Source organism: Ambystoma mexicanum, chromosome 8 (assembly GCF_040938575.1).
Source record: "Ambystoma mexicanum isolate Mex_15411 chromosome 8, UKY_AmexF1_1, whole genome shotgun sequence".
In the NCBI taxonomy this organism is placed as follows: domain Eukaryota; kingdom Metazoa; phylum Chordata; class Amphibia; order Caudata; family Ambystomatidae; genus Ambystoma; species Ambystoma mexicanum.
Window position 1 is genome coordinate 655,270,089 of NC_090929.1, and position 14,575 is coordinate 655,284,663.

At 49.2% G+C, this 14,575-nt stretch overlaps 2 protein-coding genes across 3 annotated transcripts in view; both read right to left on the reverse strand.

The window, feature by feature from the left end:
* Positions 1-14,575, reverse strand: part of CAMTA1 (calmodulin binding transcription activator 1) — a 3,643,069-nt gene that overhangs the window by 537,438 nt on the left and 3,091,056 nt on the right. The window lies entirely within an intron of this gene.
* LOC138472294 (nuclear apoptosis-inducing factor 1-like) lies at positions 10,949-12,978 on the reverse strand. The gene is made up of 2 exons (XM_069610414.1): positions 12,149-12,978; positions 10,949-11,834 (listed from the first exon to the last, which is right to left on the reverse strand). Exons 1-2 carry the CDS (start codon positions 12,567-12,569, stop codon positions 10,993-10,995), a joined length of 1,263 nt encoding a protein of 420 aa, XP_069466515.1. The 5' UTR covers positions 12,570-12,978; the 3' UTR covers positions 10,949-10,992.

Here is a 14,575-nt window from a genome sequence, read left to right on the forward strand (position 1 = left end):
CTCTGCTCCCATACTCTGGAACAACCCTGCTGTTAACATCTGGTTGGCACATGCCCTTCTGCAATTCAGGAAAGATCTCAAGACCCTGCTCTTCAAAAAACACCCCATCTACACATGAGGACCAAAGAACAACAACATGACCCCACCTACCCCACGCTATGTTCCACTCCATGTATTGTACACCATGTATTGCTTTCAAGCTAGGTTTACGCCATACTAATGATCTACATACATAGATACACTCACTCATACTCTTAGTAATGCACCCGCTCATTAGCTTCTCACTTTCACACACACAATCACCAGTGTCTGAGTGATACGAGTGAATGATATGATATGGCATTTATAACATGTCTATGTGTTTCAAGGCGAATGAATGAGTGATCTGAGTGGGCAAATAAGTGATGTGTGTGTGGTTAGTGAGGTGTCAGCTATGTACAGAATTTGCAAATATTCATTGTGTGATGTGAGACAATCAGCAACAAAACTTTAACTCAATAAGTACAGAGATAGGTGCATGATCGGGTTATGTATGTGGGGGCGGAGAGAGAGACACTTTGTGCATAAGGGTGTGTGTGTGTGTGAGATGAAGCATGATTCTTGCACTTAAAGACCATGCCTTGGCAATTCATAAACCGTTTCTGAGTATGATGACAATACTTAGGTTATTTGCAGGAATGCTCAGATGATGCCTGTCAGTGCCTGGGCATATGATAGATGAACTTGGGCATACATGCCAAGATGCCCCGTTCCATCTGGGAGATGATTTTCTAGTCCTTGTATATGATATGATAGGTTATTTACAACACGCTTAATACCCAGAGGTTTCTAAGCACGGACCCAGGGATCGAACCTGTGTTGCTCCATGTCGTTTTGCTTCCAAGGCAAGCACATTGCCCCTTAGCTATCCTCCCGAGACAACATTCTGGGCTACAATTTTGAGAATGCCAATAAAAACTAACACTGTTTTAGGATCTCCCGAATGGAATCGGGCACGTTGGAAAGTGTGTTCAGCCGTACAGTGTCTCATGATGGACATTTGGCAGTCAGGCTGGGGCCTTATGTGAAGGTGATACTTGGACATATGATTCCGCTTCTTTGGCTTATTATGTCCATATTAACCGCCTAGATTTCTACATGAAACAATTTATAAATATTATTACTGCCTGCGCATAAAGTGGCAATGCCCAAACAAACAGCCCATGTGCCATGTAGATGTCTAGTTATTATTTGTTAAGGCATTTCATTGCAAAACCCACAACCTATCAGAAGACCATATGTAAGGACAAGTTAGGGTTATCTGTCCAGCAAACTATATACATCAGTACAAAAACCTTACAAATAAGGTGAAAATAACGTTAATTGAAGTGACGTTTGGGTTAAGATCCAAAACCTCACCTTCAAGGGAATGTAACGTTAGTTGGGCAATGTCAACACCCCACCATGCACTGACCATTTATTTAATAATTTTGTTAATATAATTGTTTTTTGAAAACACGCATAACACCATACCTGAATTTGGTTTGTAAGCACCCTCTGTCGCTCTGCGTGGTCTTGCTTTCAAGACTGCATTGCTCCTGTGCTATTCTCCGTTCCCTTGACTTCACACCTAACATTCGAAATTCCATGACATCGCCAAGGGCCCAACAGAGGACATCACATAACTTAACACAACTGCCAGCAGTTTCCCGTATCTACACTCCAACACTCTAGCGCTGAACAGTTTTTAACACCTACTACGTCCCCAGTTGTTCCAAGTGCGTTTTCAGGCCCAGAAAGTGAGGGTAAGGCATGGCAATATCTGCAGCTGTAAGGGAGTCAAAGGGTATGTGTACAATATGTTAACCATGTTACTGCAACGTAAGTCTTCAAGCTGGTAACACCTAAAATGTATGATTAAGATGTATGTATGCCGTGATACCTAAGGGGTTGGGCGTTTAATCAAATGCAATAAATAAATAAATATGTTATCCATTTGTGTAATTTAATGTAGCACAAACCATGCTGGGAGGATGTCAGACCAGTGTACATAAAGCGGGCGTGACCTGGGGCAGGTGGTGAGCATGCAGACGTGATGCACAAAGAGGACACTATGTAGAAAGGCATTGGTGTGAAAGTGAATAATGGCAAGAAAATCAAAACTAAAGGCAAATTCATGTTCTGAGCTAAAAATCCTGCCAGTAGGAAAGAATCGACAGGGTATATGTAGTGAGGTTTCAAGCAAGAGCTTAGGTGTAGGACATGCAATGAGGCACGGCCCTGGACCGACCTTGCAGCTGACAGCAGTGATTTAATGAGAGGGGGAGGGGAAAAACACACAGAAGCAAATCAAGGACAGTGAGGAATTCGACCATCGGCACAGTGGGTTTGCGCTCGCCTGGACTTTTCTGTAATTTTTTATGAAATTGAATGATGGTAGATCATCCCCTGAAAAATGTGTCGGGCTAATCTGCGCACATTTTCCTATGCTCACTGCACGACATACACATAGACCTGTGTACTCTAGGTGGACACAGCCTACCGGTGCAGACCCTTTTTATCATATTTAGTTGGGATGTGACAGCTAGGAGTACACCATGTCATCTCAGTAGGGGCAGGGCCAAACCTTCCTGCTGCCATGGTCCCCCTAATTAACTTACAAAGGCTCCATGGATCCGCCCCGTAATTTTGTTGAGCCATGTAGCTGGTGGCAGCATTTGCATACTAATCAGAGTTTAATTCAAACAGGCCCACATGGGGCCTGGCTGCTGAGGCTAACAAAGGAGACAGGAAACCCCAAAACCCTTTCATATGCACTGTGTAAACCTGATGCCAGCTCCAGCCCTCAGTATCAATTGACAGTGAAATGTTATGTCTGGGACTGCGTGTTTACATTAGTCATCCCCACAGGGAGACCCCATTCAGAAGGTACAAGTATGTAAATTGACAGAGCCAGAAAGTCTGGTCTCGCCGCAGCTTCAAGGGACACCTGCCACTTTAATCAGGAACCGCAGAGAGCTCCATTAAACATAGAGCCCCTTTGATACACAACAGACAGGAGATGAGTGGAACTTAGTATTACATGTGTTCACCCCTTTACCTTCTCTGTTGCAAAGCACTCTAGTTATGACCTCACGCATACAGAAGATTGTTGGTGGGGACCCAGGATTGGTTCATTAAGGTAGGCTTAGCCTATACCAATCATTGAGGCCCATTTGGCTTTAAGAGCGCTGAGCCCCTCTTTTGGCAGATCATCTGAAGGCTTCACCAGAAATAGAAGGAAGATCTCGTCATTGGACCCTGGCTGAAGGTACAGTCTGCCTTACATCTTCCGCCAGTGAAGGAAGGCCAGAACCTCCAACAGGGATGCAAGATCCCTCCCGTAAACATCTCCAAGGGAACAGAGGGAGGTACTGAATCAACAGGACCCTCCAGCATCTTCAGAACTGGTTCCCACCCAGAACACAGCGTGCCCTGCTAGGCTCTGCAGCAAGCTTCCTAGGTGAGAAGTGCCAGAGAGTCTCTGACCCAAACCAAGGACCGTGCCGACAACATTCTCCTCAGCTTTGGCCTGTCCCCTTTAAATGAGGACATGAGCCTAATGAAGAAGCTAGGAGGAGTGCATCAACAAGCATCTACCAACATCTGCCTTAAAGGACGTTCTACGAGCCTGTCCTGCCCATCAAGCTGCAACTGACTGCAACGCTGACTGTTGTTAGGCCACTTTCAATAACGCCGTCCTTCTTTGAAACTGTCTGTCCTCTGAATTCCTTTATAGGATGGGTTGTATTTCGTAGTGTGATAGAACTGTCTGTTGTGATAATAATAAAGTTGATATTTGTATCTAACCTTGACTGGACAGTCCCTTTTACCATTGGGTAATAAGTGCATTTTCGCTGTGTTGCAACTAACCAACAATCCACGACCTTTCAGAGTTAAGCCTGCCATTCTGTCCATGCTACCAAAAAAGTTTATAATTTGCTTGTGTTTCCAATCTGTTCACAACCCTTCTGGTGTACTCGAGTTGTGGGGCTGATTGATGGTTTAGAAACCGAAATTCACACCAGGCCCACTGGTGCCCCGAAAGTTGATTCGTCACAAGGAGCTCATCTCAAAAAGAGGAGAGAAGGAACATAGTATGACTAGGGGGATTTGGAGGACACCATATTATGGACGTTTAGGCCATTACATTGGTGCATTGGATGTGACGGTAAGGGTGTTTTTGAAGTCTGGGATATATTATTTAACTATTGTAGGTCCAGGTTGGGGGGTACAATCAGCCAGTAAACCACTCATTTCTTCAAACGGGTTGCAAACACCATAAGGTGACTCCGACCTGGCCATGTACTGCTGTAGAGACTGAGCATTTACTGATGGGAAATGTAAGTGACTCGAGAAGATATGCAGGAGACAGTGGTTCCAGTTGCATGAATAGGGCCCATTGCTCACAGCAGAATATAAGCAGGGCATAGTCATACAGGCAGTACATAAGATGCACCGTGTCGTTATAGCAATGCATGCGCTGAATACTCAGTATTTGTAGCAGTACATTGGCATCTGTGCAGTTACATCAGTTTGGCTTGTTTTTCAGCGAACAAGCAAAACCGACGTAAAAAAGAAAAAGGTGTATAGAAAAAATTTGTTAAAAAAAGGAAATGAGCTGTGGAAAGCATGGCCCCTGTTAAAAAAAAAAGCAAATTCACTACTGTAAATGCAGAGTTGTGAAGACATGGAACCGTGTTTGCGCACTACAACATGGATGAAGACCACCAGGCGCGTGAGGCCCGAGTACCTCACTCTACATATTTGAGAGTGACCTCGCTTTTGGAATAAGCAATGTAGTTAAAGATGGCTGCGGGTAGTCATTGTGATGATGTCATGCATGGTGCAGCTGGTATTGGCTGTTGCGCCATTTGTGAGGTCACGAGTCATCGTTGTGCAGTTGCGTGGCTAACAACTGGCACATTTGTGGTGTCAAAACTGTCACCCGAGAAACTGATTAACTTTTTTCAGCTGAGCAGTGATTTTTATGTAATGTTTTTCGCAGAAAGTTCTGGGAATTAGGCCCCTGGTTGGTTAACCGGGCACAACAGTAACAAGAGTACAAATAAAACAACTTGAAAAAACAAATAATCTTTGCATAAACTCTTCAGTACGGTACCTCCTCATTTTTTAATTGTTCCTCAGATTGGCCCTCACACAGTTCAAAATTTGGAGATCTGTATTTTTTAAAGCAGTGCTTTTAGGTTTTTCTAATTCTATGATTTGACAGCCCGAGCCCACCCACGAGCACTTTGATTGGTTGAGAAGAGACGCAGGCTTGATATCTAGATGGTTAACACGCAGGGACTGAATGAGTTAATCTGCATATGGCACTTCTGAAAAATGTACCAAAGGCTTTTCGTAGAAAAGCGGGAGTGAATTATACATGAGGAGAGTTCTACAAGTGATGAATTTGTAGTTAGAGGAATGTTACACTGTTGGTCCTTCCTTTAGAACTAATTAAAAAGTGTGCGGGGAGGAGAGAGAAAGCCGCAGGGCGGCACGTCACTTAAGGCGTAACGCAGCGATTTCAAGCGCGCGCGTTCAGTTGCTTTTCAGAATTGCCAATCTGCCATCTTCTCGCGAGTTTATTGTATTTTTTTTTTAATAAACACTCATTGATATTCACCATCTCATTTGCTGGCTTCCTTGTTGCTGGTATTCCATCTTACAGGCCCCTTTTTACTTTCCCCAGAGATAACCCACTTTGCGGGTCCTGTTACTCGCTGGTGTATTCTAAGTACACACAGGGCCAGATTCTCAAAAATGAGCGCGCATGAAAGGAGCAAAGAGAATGCGCGCCTTTCATTAACGCTCATTGCTAAAATGCTGAGGTCACCGTATTCTCAAATACTCACTTGAACCTCAAACATTTGGAGAATCTGCCCCACAGAGTCTACATCTGCCGTACTCTTACGCAGGCACAACATCTACCTTCCTCTTATGCAGGCATAGTGGGGCTCATTACGAGTTTGCCGTTGCAGGGATAAAGTGGAGGTAATTTCGTTTACCTTCATTTTTCCTGCAAGCACCAAACTACAAGTTTGCCTGTATTACCCCAGGCGGTATTACCAGATGGTCATGCTGTCGATTTTTGGAGGTAAATGGTTCTGATTTCTCCTGGCAAGTATGGCCTCTGCACATCAGTTCTTCTTTGGCCTGGTTGAAAAGTAAAGTAGAATTTGGTAAAATGTTAGTCCCCATTCTCATAAAGTCACATAGGCCGGTGGCGGTGCTTCCGTGAACGGTCTGCCTACGTGGCCGCTGCATCCGGCAGGGTCAGACCTGTCGGGCACAGCAGCCCCGGCAGGCGAACTTGTAGTTTGCCGGTCCGGGAATAAGGGTGCCGGTGAGCTTACCGGCACCCTTGTTTCCCGGACAGGCAAACTTGTAATGAGGCCCATAGATCTGATAGAATCTTGGAGGGTGGGGTGTGTCGCAAGTTGCATGCAGAATTAAATGAGGGACTAACAAAGTTTGACACGTTGGGTGGGTGGGCAGTGCAAGTTCCTTGAAATTGGCAACATATGTCAGTCCCTTCAATTTTTTCTGAATGTTTGTGGAACAAGACGAAGGCGTATGGTGCAGAAGTCTGGCTGGCTGCAACAATTCTGAAAACGTGAAGGACTATTTTTGCAGTTGGCTTCGCTCATAGATCCACCTAATCAAAACCACTCCATGCTTAGCAATCATTCGTGAATATTCTTGCTGCCAGCCTTAATTACGAAGACAACAAGAGCCGAAAGGTGATCTCCCATCTTAATCACTCACAGTAAGGGGTGCTTACAAAGAAGCTACAGGGTGTAGAATGTAGGGAAGTGCAAACTCTCAATGCCGCCTGTGCGCTCCATCTTTGGGCAGCATCAGACTGGCCTAATGGGAAATCGGATGGCATTGCTTACACATTGGTTCCCCTTGGAAGGTCAGTACGGCCGGGGCAGAATCAATAATGGGATCAATCCTCAATGACACGCATTTGCTTATCATCATTAGGGCTTTTTGTTTCTTAATTATTTTCTTAGTTTCAGATTGGAAGACACCATTCAAAGGTGGATGTGGTAACAACCACTGTCAATAGGTCTTATCACCATAGGGAGAATTAACACCACCTGCAGTGATGAGTGGACACACTCAACTTCTGAAAAACCCAGATACTCAAGGTATTGAATGTAATTGACGAAAGACGGAACCTTGTTGAGTTATGTCAATATTTCTGGATTTTTCAGAACGAAGCGAAACTTACATTATAAATATTGGGCCTCGTTATGGGGTTGCTGGAAAACCCCCTGGTAGGCGGTGGATTACCTACAACCCCGTAACACCCTTACTACCGCCTGACACCCCAGTTCCACGGGGATATCACAAGTGGCGGCGGTAACGGTTACTCCCCATTTCCATGGTGGAAATGGGGCCACTGAAGCACCAGCGCTGTTGCTAATGGTATCGGTGCTTCAGTGAGAGACATGCCAGTAGGGGCCTGAAAACCCAGTAGGTCAGGCCTGCCAGGGGATCCGTGGCCCCTAACGGAACTCCTTTGTATTGTACTTTTTAATAACTTTTTACGATATGGAAGTCAATTTTATGCTGAGCCATGGGTGCTAACATGGCTCTGATCTGTGCTAATACATTCATGAATTACTGGGCTAAACAATTTTGTGTGGATATCTTATGATTTATGCACTGCCTTATGCATGGAGAAGATTTGCACTTCGCAAGCTTGAACCCCAGCTTGGTGGACTCTATCATTTCTCCTACCGAGGTGCCTAACCTGACTACCATTAAGCCATGCAAGAACAACAATAACATCCTCATTCTCCTAGTGGTGGACAATCCCCTCGAACTTCACTTTTTGCAAAGCTTTGGGATCGATATGTGTGAGGAATTCGACCATCTGCACGGGGACAGTGCGCTCGCCTCGGCTTTTTTGATTTTTTAATAATGAAAATGAATGATGGGAGACCAACTTCCGAGGACTGTGTAAGGCCATTCCACACACAGTCAATCTGCTTCCCGGACAAAACACATCGTCACATGTATTCCAGGAAGACACAGCCTACAGGCGCCGTCTTCCCCATTCATATTCAGTGGGAATGTGACAGCCCCGGGTACATCAAAGCATCTCAAGGAGGGGGAAGGCACACCTTCCTCCAGCATGGGCAGCCTAATTTAAATATCAAAGGCCCCATCGATCTGCTTTCTTTTGTCCTCCGGCTGGGGACAGTGCATACTAATGAGGGATAATTGAAGCAAGCCTGAAGCTGCTTGGTTGCCAGAATAGACAACAGGAAAGGCGCGGCTAACCCCCCTTCGGTATGCAATGGGCCTCATTACGACCCTGGCGCTAAGCGAAAAACGATGGCGGTAAATGCTTACCGCCATCGTTTTCCGCCAGGTCCGATCATGACCCGTGACCGTTAACTACGATGCCAATAGCGGCATCGTAGTTAACGCTGCCGCAAACTGCGCTAAGGGTGCGCGCACGCGACCGCCCACACCGTACTTAGCGCCATGGCGGAAAGGCACGCAAATGCCGACCCAAGCGGACATGCACCTAACGCCATCATTGAGGCCGCTAAGTACCTTACCGCCATGGTGCAAATAACGCCATCGCGAACCAACCGTAAAGGGCCAATTCAAGTGAATGCAGCTGCCACAGGTGCACAGAAACAGCACAGGTGAAGGCAATACAGACTCAGGGGAGTATAAAAAGAGCACACCCCACCCCTACCCACACCCAGTCACACTCCACAATGATGCCAATACGACTAGCAATGTTGGGGCTGGAGGACCTGATAGCAATGCATGTGCTACTACAACAGCAACAGCAACAACAACAACAACAGGCAGCACAGAGGAGACGCAGGAGGAGAAGGAGGGCAAGGCAGGCCCAGCAAGCCCCACCAGCACAGCCAGTGCCACCACGCAGGCAGCCCCCAATCCCACGCATCAGAGCCAATCCAAACAACCTCACTGCTGAGCAGATCCACACCCTGTACCGTTTGGACAGGGACACCATCACCGCCATCGTAGACATGACACACAACGACATCGTCAGCATGATAGAAAGTCCAACCGCCATCCCCCCCCTACTGAAGGTAGTGGCTGTACTCCACTTCCTGGTCACAGGCACCTACCAGCACACAGTGGGGCACCTGCATGGCATTTCACAACCATTATTCTCACGAACACTCATCCAAGTGCTTGATGCCCTCCTCAAGCACACAGACGACCACATCTCATTACCACGGACTGCCCAGGAGATTGCAAACACCAAAGTGGGTTTCCATGCACTAGCCAGCATACCCGGTTGCATTGGTGCCATCGACTGCACCCATGTGGAATTGGTGGTTCCACGTGCCATGGAGGTACCGTACCGCAACCGGAAACAGTTCCACTCTATCAACGTGCAAATGGTCTGTGACTCCAACAAGATCATCACACATTGTTGTGCCCGATTCCCCGGATCAACCCATGATTCCATGATCCTGAGGAACTCCACAATACCACGCTACATGGAGCGACATGCAGGCCCAAGATCCTGGCTACTCGGTGAGTGCTATGTCATGGAAGTGGGCATGGGAATGACGTACCAGTGCATACTCCACCTGGCAGAAAGGGGGGGGGGGATGATGCATACTCCACCTTGATGCATACTCCACCTGGCAGAAAGGGGGGGGGGGATGATGCATACTCCACCTGGCTGAAAGGGGGGGGGGGATGATGCATACTCCACCTGGCTGAAAGGGGGGGGGGGATGATGCATACTCCACCTGGCTGAAAGGGGGGGGGGGATGATGCATACTCCACCTGGCTGAAAGGGGGGGGGGGGATGATGCATACTCCACCTGGCTGTGAGTAACACAGAGAACGGATACAGAGGAAGGCCACTCACAATGCACTAAACCCCTCTGCATACATAGGGTGATGGCATGCTAAACAGGCCATGGCAGCAATGGGCATATACTGGTTGCATAGTGTGAATCAATTAGTGCATGTAGAAGTGAGCCAAGGTAACAGTTCCATGCCAGCCATGGTGGGACATCATGTTCCTGGACAGACAACATGACTGACACATACATTCTCGCCTACATACAGGTGATGCAGCCTACCCCCTGAAGAGGTGGCTCCTCACGCCAGTCCGGAACCCGCAGAACCAGCACGAGGAGGACTACAACCGTGCACATACACGTACTCGTGTGGTCATAGAGCAGACATTCGGCCTCCTGAAGGCACGGTTCCGAAGCCTCAGCAGGTCTGGTGGGGCACTCCTGTATGGCCATGAGAAGGTGGCAAAGATCGTCATGGCATGTGTCATGCTGCACAATATGTGCGTCAGACGGAATGTGCCCCTGCCCCCTGACGCAGAACTGCAACCACCTGACGATGAGGATGAGGATGAGGAGGGTGCAGAAGGGGCGCCACCACATGGAGGAGGCGATGCACAGGAGGGGCGTGCCATGCGCCAAAGTATCATCAACCACTGCTTCTAGCACACACGGCTGGTGTTCATCGCATGGAGACAGCACTTGGGGCACTGTGTGACTCTGGGGCATGCACACTGAGGACTGGACACCAATAAAGCACACATACGCAATGAAAATGTCCACACGTTTCCTTTTGTGAAACGAATAAACTGTATTTGAACTATGTACTGTCGTGTCACACCCCCTCCCACCTCCCACCTCCCCCCTGCACACCCCCCCCCCCAAACTCCCCCCTTAACTCCCCAACACACCACCCCGCCACCCCCCTGCACACCCCAACACACCCCCTCCCACCTCCCACCTCCCCCCTGCACACACCCCCCCCAAACTCCCCCCTTAACTCCCCAACACACCACCCCGCCACCCCCCTGCACACCCCAACACACCCACTCCCCCCTCCACCCTCCCCCCCCCCTGGAATCCCAACAAAGGTGTGAGTTGGTCTGTGCAGCAGTGTCAGTAGTAGGATTCCTACACTGTCCGGCCACTATTGGCAGCCCCCTCCACTGGCCCCCGGGGCACCCCTGCCTGTGCTGCGGAGGTTCCTCCCCGATCGGCGGATGGGGCTGCTCGGTGTCGAGCTGGCAACCGAGGAGGATCCTGCCTGCTCATTTGGACGCATGGCCCGTATTGTCTGCACAAGGTCAGTGATGGCGTGCCGCACAGCAGCTAGTTCCGCGCAGATGTCCTTTGTGGACGACTCTATAGCTGCCTTCACAGTCTCAGCACATTTATCCATTGCTGCACTTGACCCCCCACATTCAGCAACATGTTCTTCGAGCAGCGAGGAAAGTTGCTGCTGCCGGGTGGCAATCGCCTCCAGAGAATGGTTGGGATTCTGGGCCATGGCTAATGGCAGTGGCATTCCCATTGGGCTGATCTGCCCCTGCAGCGGGGATGGAGTGGCTGGCCAATCGTCGTCCTCTGGCTGACCCTGTGTGGCATCCACATGCGGGCTGCTTAGGGACAGGTAGGGGGAATGAGGGTGGCCTGTGGGGCTCCTGACATCACTCTCCTCAAAGGTCCCTGCTTCACTATCGGAGGAGGCAGCAATGGCAGCAGTCTCCCCAAGTGTGCTGCTTGCAGCAGAGGCTGTGGCTTCTGTGGGCATGATTGGTGTGATGTCTGCTGCTGCTGCTGCTGCTGCTGTACTGCCTGCTGGGGTGGCTGTCTGTGCCCTGTCCTGTTTCCCTTGCATGGATTTTGCCTGCTGTGGTGTTTTCCTCGGGACGACAGAGGTGGAGGGTTGTGGCGTTGGCACAGTTGGCCTGGCCCTCTTGGTGGGTGTGGAGGCTGTGGTGTCCTCTTCCTCAAGGTCGGAATTTGAGCCTGTGGTGGGACAGAGGAGGGAGAGTGTTATTGATGGGTCTGCGGACATTGGCCGGGCATTGTTGCGACTGGCATCTCATCAGTTAGTACATGTGGCACATTTCATGCAGGGGAAAAAAGTTGACTCCCTTTTGTGTGGAAGTAGCATGGAGGTATGTGGGTGCCTGCAGTTAGGGTGTGCATGCTGCATGTGTACAGGGTGCAGATCGGATGTATCTGTGGGCAGTCTCCTGCTGATGTGTTGCATTCACACTATGGGCCAACATTGTACTTCACATGAATGGACTTTGCATGCCTTGATTTGAGCCACCTACCTGCATCGCCCGATGTCGGGGCTCCTCTCTCCATTCCTCCTACTCCTTCAATGCTCTGCATTCCGATTGTGGAGGCACAGATTTCCTCCCATGGCTGCAATTTTATAGGGGACTCCGATCCTCCCCCAGTTGCCATTGCCAGGTTCATGTTGGCTGATAGTATGCTCCTGACTCTGAGCCGGAGATCGTCCCACCGCTTGCGGCACTGTTTGACATTGCGGGGTGTCGTTCCCACGGCACTGACCCGCTGAGCTACCAGTGCCCATATGGCCTTCTTCTTGGTTATGGCCGGTCTTGTCAGTTGGTTGGAGAATACCACTGCAGCGTTCTCCTGTAGGGTCTCCGCTAGAATGGTGAGCTCCTCTCTGGAGAAGCGGTCTTGCCGCTGGCGGTCACAGGCTTTTTTCAAAACTTTCGGCATCTTCCTGCAGGTAGAAGGTTGAAGCCGGTATTGGCGGGGTCTCAGGCTCGGATGTCCAGTGGTTTCGGAGGATGGCAATGGATTGTGTTTTTAAAGATGGCCGCCGTGCTCTTTCCCGTTCCGCCGCGGTGACGCTACTTCCGGTTCCGCTTATCTACGGTCAACGCTAATTGCGGTGACCGCTAACTACGGTCACCGCTATGTACGGCGGTGGCGGTGGTGCACCTTGCGCCGCATACGATGCCGGTAGGTGCCGTTTTGGGGGCATTACCGCCATGGCGCTGTTTACATTACCGCCATGGCGTAATGCTCGTGCGCGATGGGTCGTAATGTGGCGCACTTTACACCATCGTCCCACGGCGTTAACGTTCATTACGCCATGGCGGTAATGACGGCGGATTACCGCCAGGGTCGTAATGAGGCCCAATGTGTCAACTTGAAGCTAGTTCCCACCCCTCTGTATGAAAGGCAGTGAAATTCGTGCCTGGGTTTACTATTTACTGTAGGCAAACCCCTGCAGAGCCGACCCCTTTTAGAGTGGACATGTATGTGGTTTGGCGGAGAGAGGAAGTCTGCTTACAACACACAATTCAAGGGTACACTGCACTTAAGTCAAGTGTCACAGAGGGCTCTGTTAACCAGAGAGACACTTTGATCTACAACATACAGGGACTTGGGTGGGACTTAGGTATATGCTGTCGCCCCCTTGTCTGTCCTGTTGCAGAGCACTCTGGTCTTGACCTCATGCATAACAGAATATCGTTGGTGGGGACCCAGGATTGGTTCATTAAGGTGGGCTTAACCTGCACCAATCACTGGGGCCCATTTGGTTTTAAAAGAGGGCTGAGCCCCTCACTTATCAGATCATCTGAAGACTTTGAAAGGAGAAAGAAGAAGGATTCATTTGGACCCGAGCTGAAGGTACAGTCTACCTTTCATCTTCCACCAGTGAAGGAAGGCAAGGAGTTCCAAGAGGGAAGCAAGATCCCTCCCCTAAACATCTGCCAGGGAACAGAGGGAGATATCGGACTCAGAGGACCCGTCCAGCAACTCCAGGACCGGCACCCATCCAGCACACAGCTTGCCCTGCTAGGTTCTGTCACAAGCTTCCTAGGTGGGAAGTGCCAGAGAGTATCTGAACTAAGGACAAGGCTGTTGCCTGCAATGACTCTCCTGAGCTTTTGGCTGTCCACCTTGAAAGGACATGAGCCCTGCGAAGAAGCTAGGAAAAGTGCCACACAGGCTTCATCCAGCGTCCATCTTTTAAGGACATTTTCGAGACAGTAGAGTCCTCGAACCACATCCGGCTGCACCGTTGACTGTTGTCATGCCGCAGTCGCAAGAGCCGTCCAAGCCGCCTCAACCAGCATTCCAGATCTGCCAACCAGCACAGAGACGATGATTCTTGGCCGGAGCACTGCACCGGACAGCCTGCAGACGTCTGTCCAGCCGCGCTTGCCGAACTGCCTTCCACCTGGTACACACAGCTGTCTCCCGCCACTAACTCTGTCTCAAGGGCTGCGAAGCACCCTGGAACTGCCGCAGCGCTGTAGAGCACCAAGGCCTTCTTCAGAACCAGGAACATTGTGGTTCTACACCCCTGGTTCTTCTCTGAATGCCCCTAGAGACTTTTAAGACCCTTTTCCCCTTGGTGCTGAAACTGAATAACCTTGAACAGTAAGACTGATTACTTTACCAACTACCCTCCTTTCAGTATCCAGAGTGCATCCCTTTCCTTCATGAAACTGTATGTCCTCTATGTTCCTTTACAGGGTGGGTTGTATTTTATAGTGTGTCCGTTTTAGTAATAATAAAGCGGATATTTTTATACAACCTTGACTGGACAGTCTCTTTTATCATTGGGTAATAATTGTATTTCCGCTGTGTTGCAACAAAACAACGATCCACGACCTTGCGGAGATAAGCCTGCCGTTCCGTCCATGTTACCAAAAATTACACAAGGAGTTCTTATAACTCACTTGTATTCCAATCTGTTCGAATCCCTA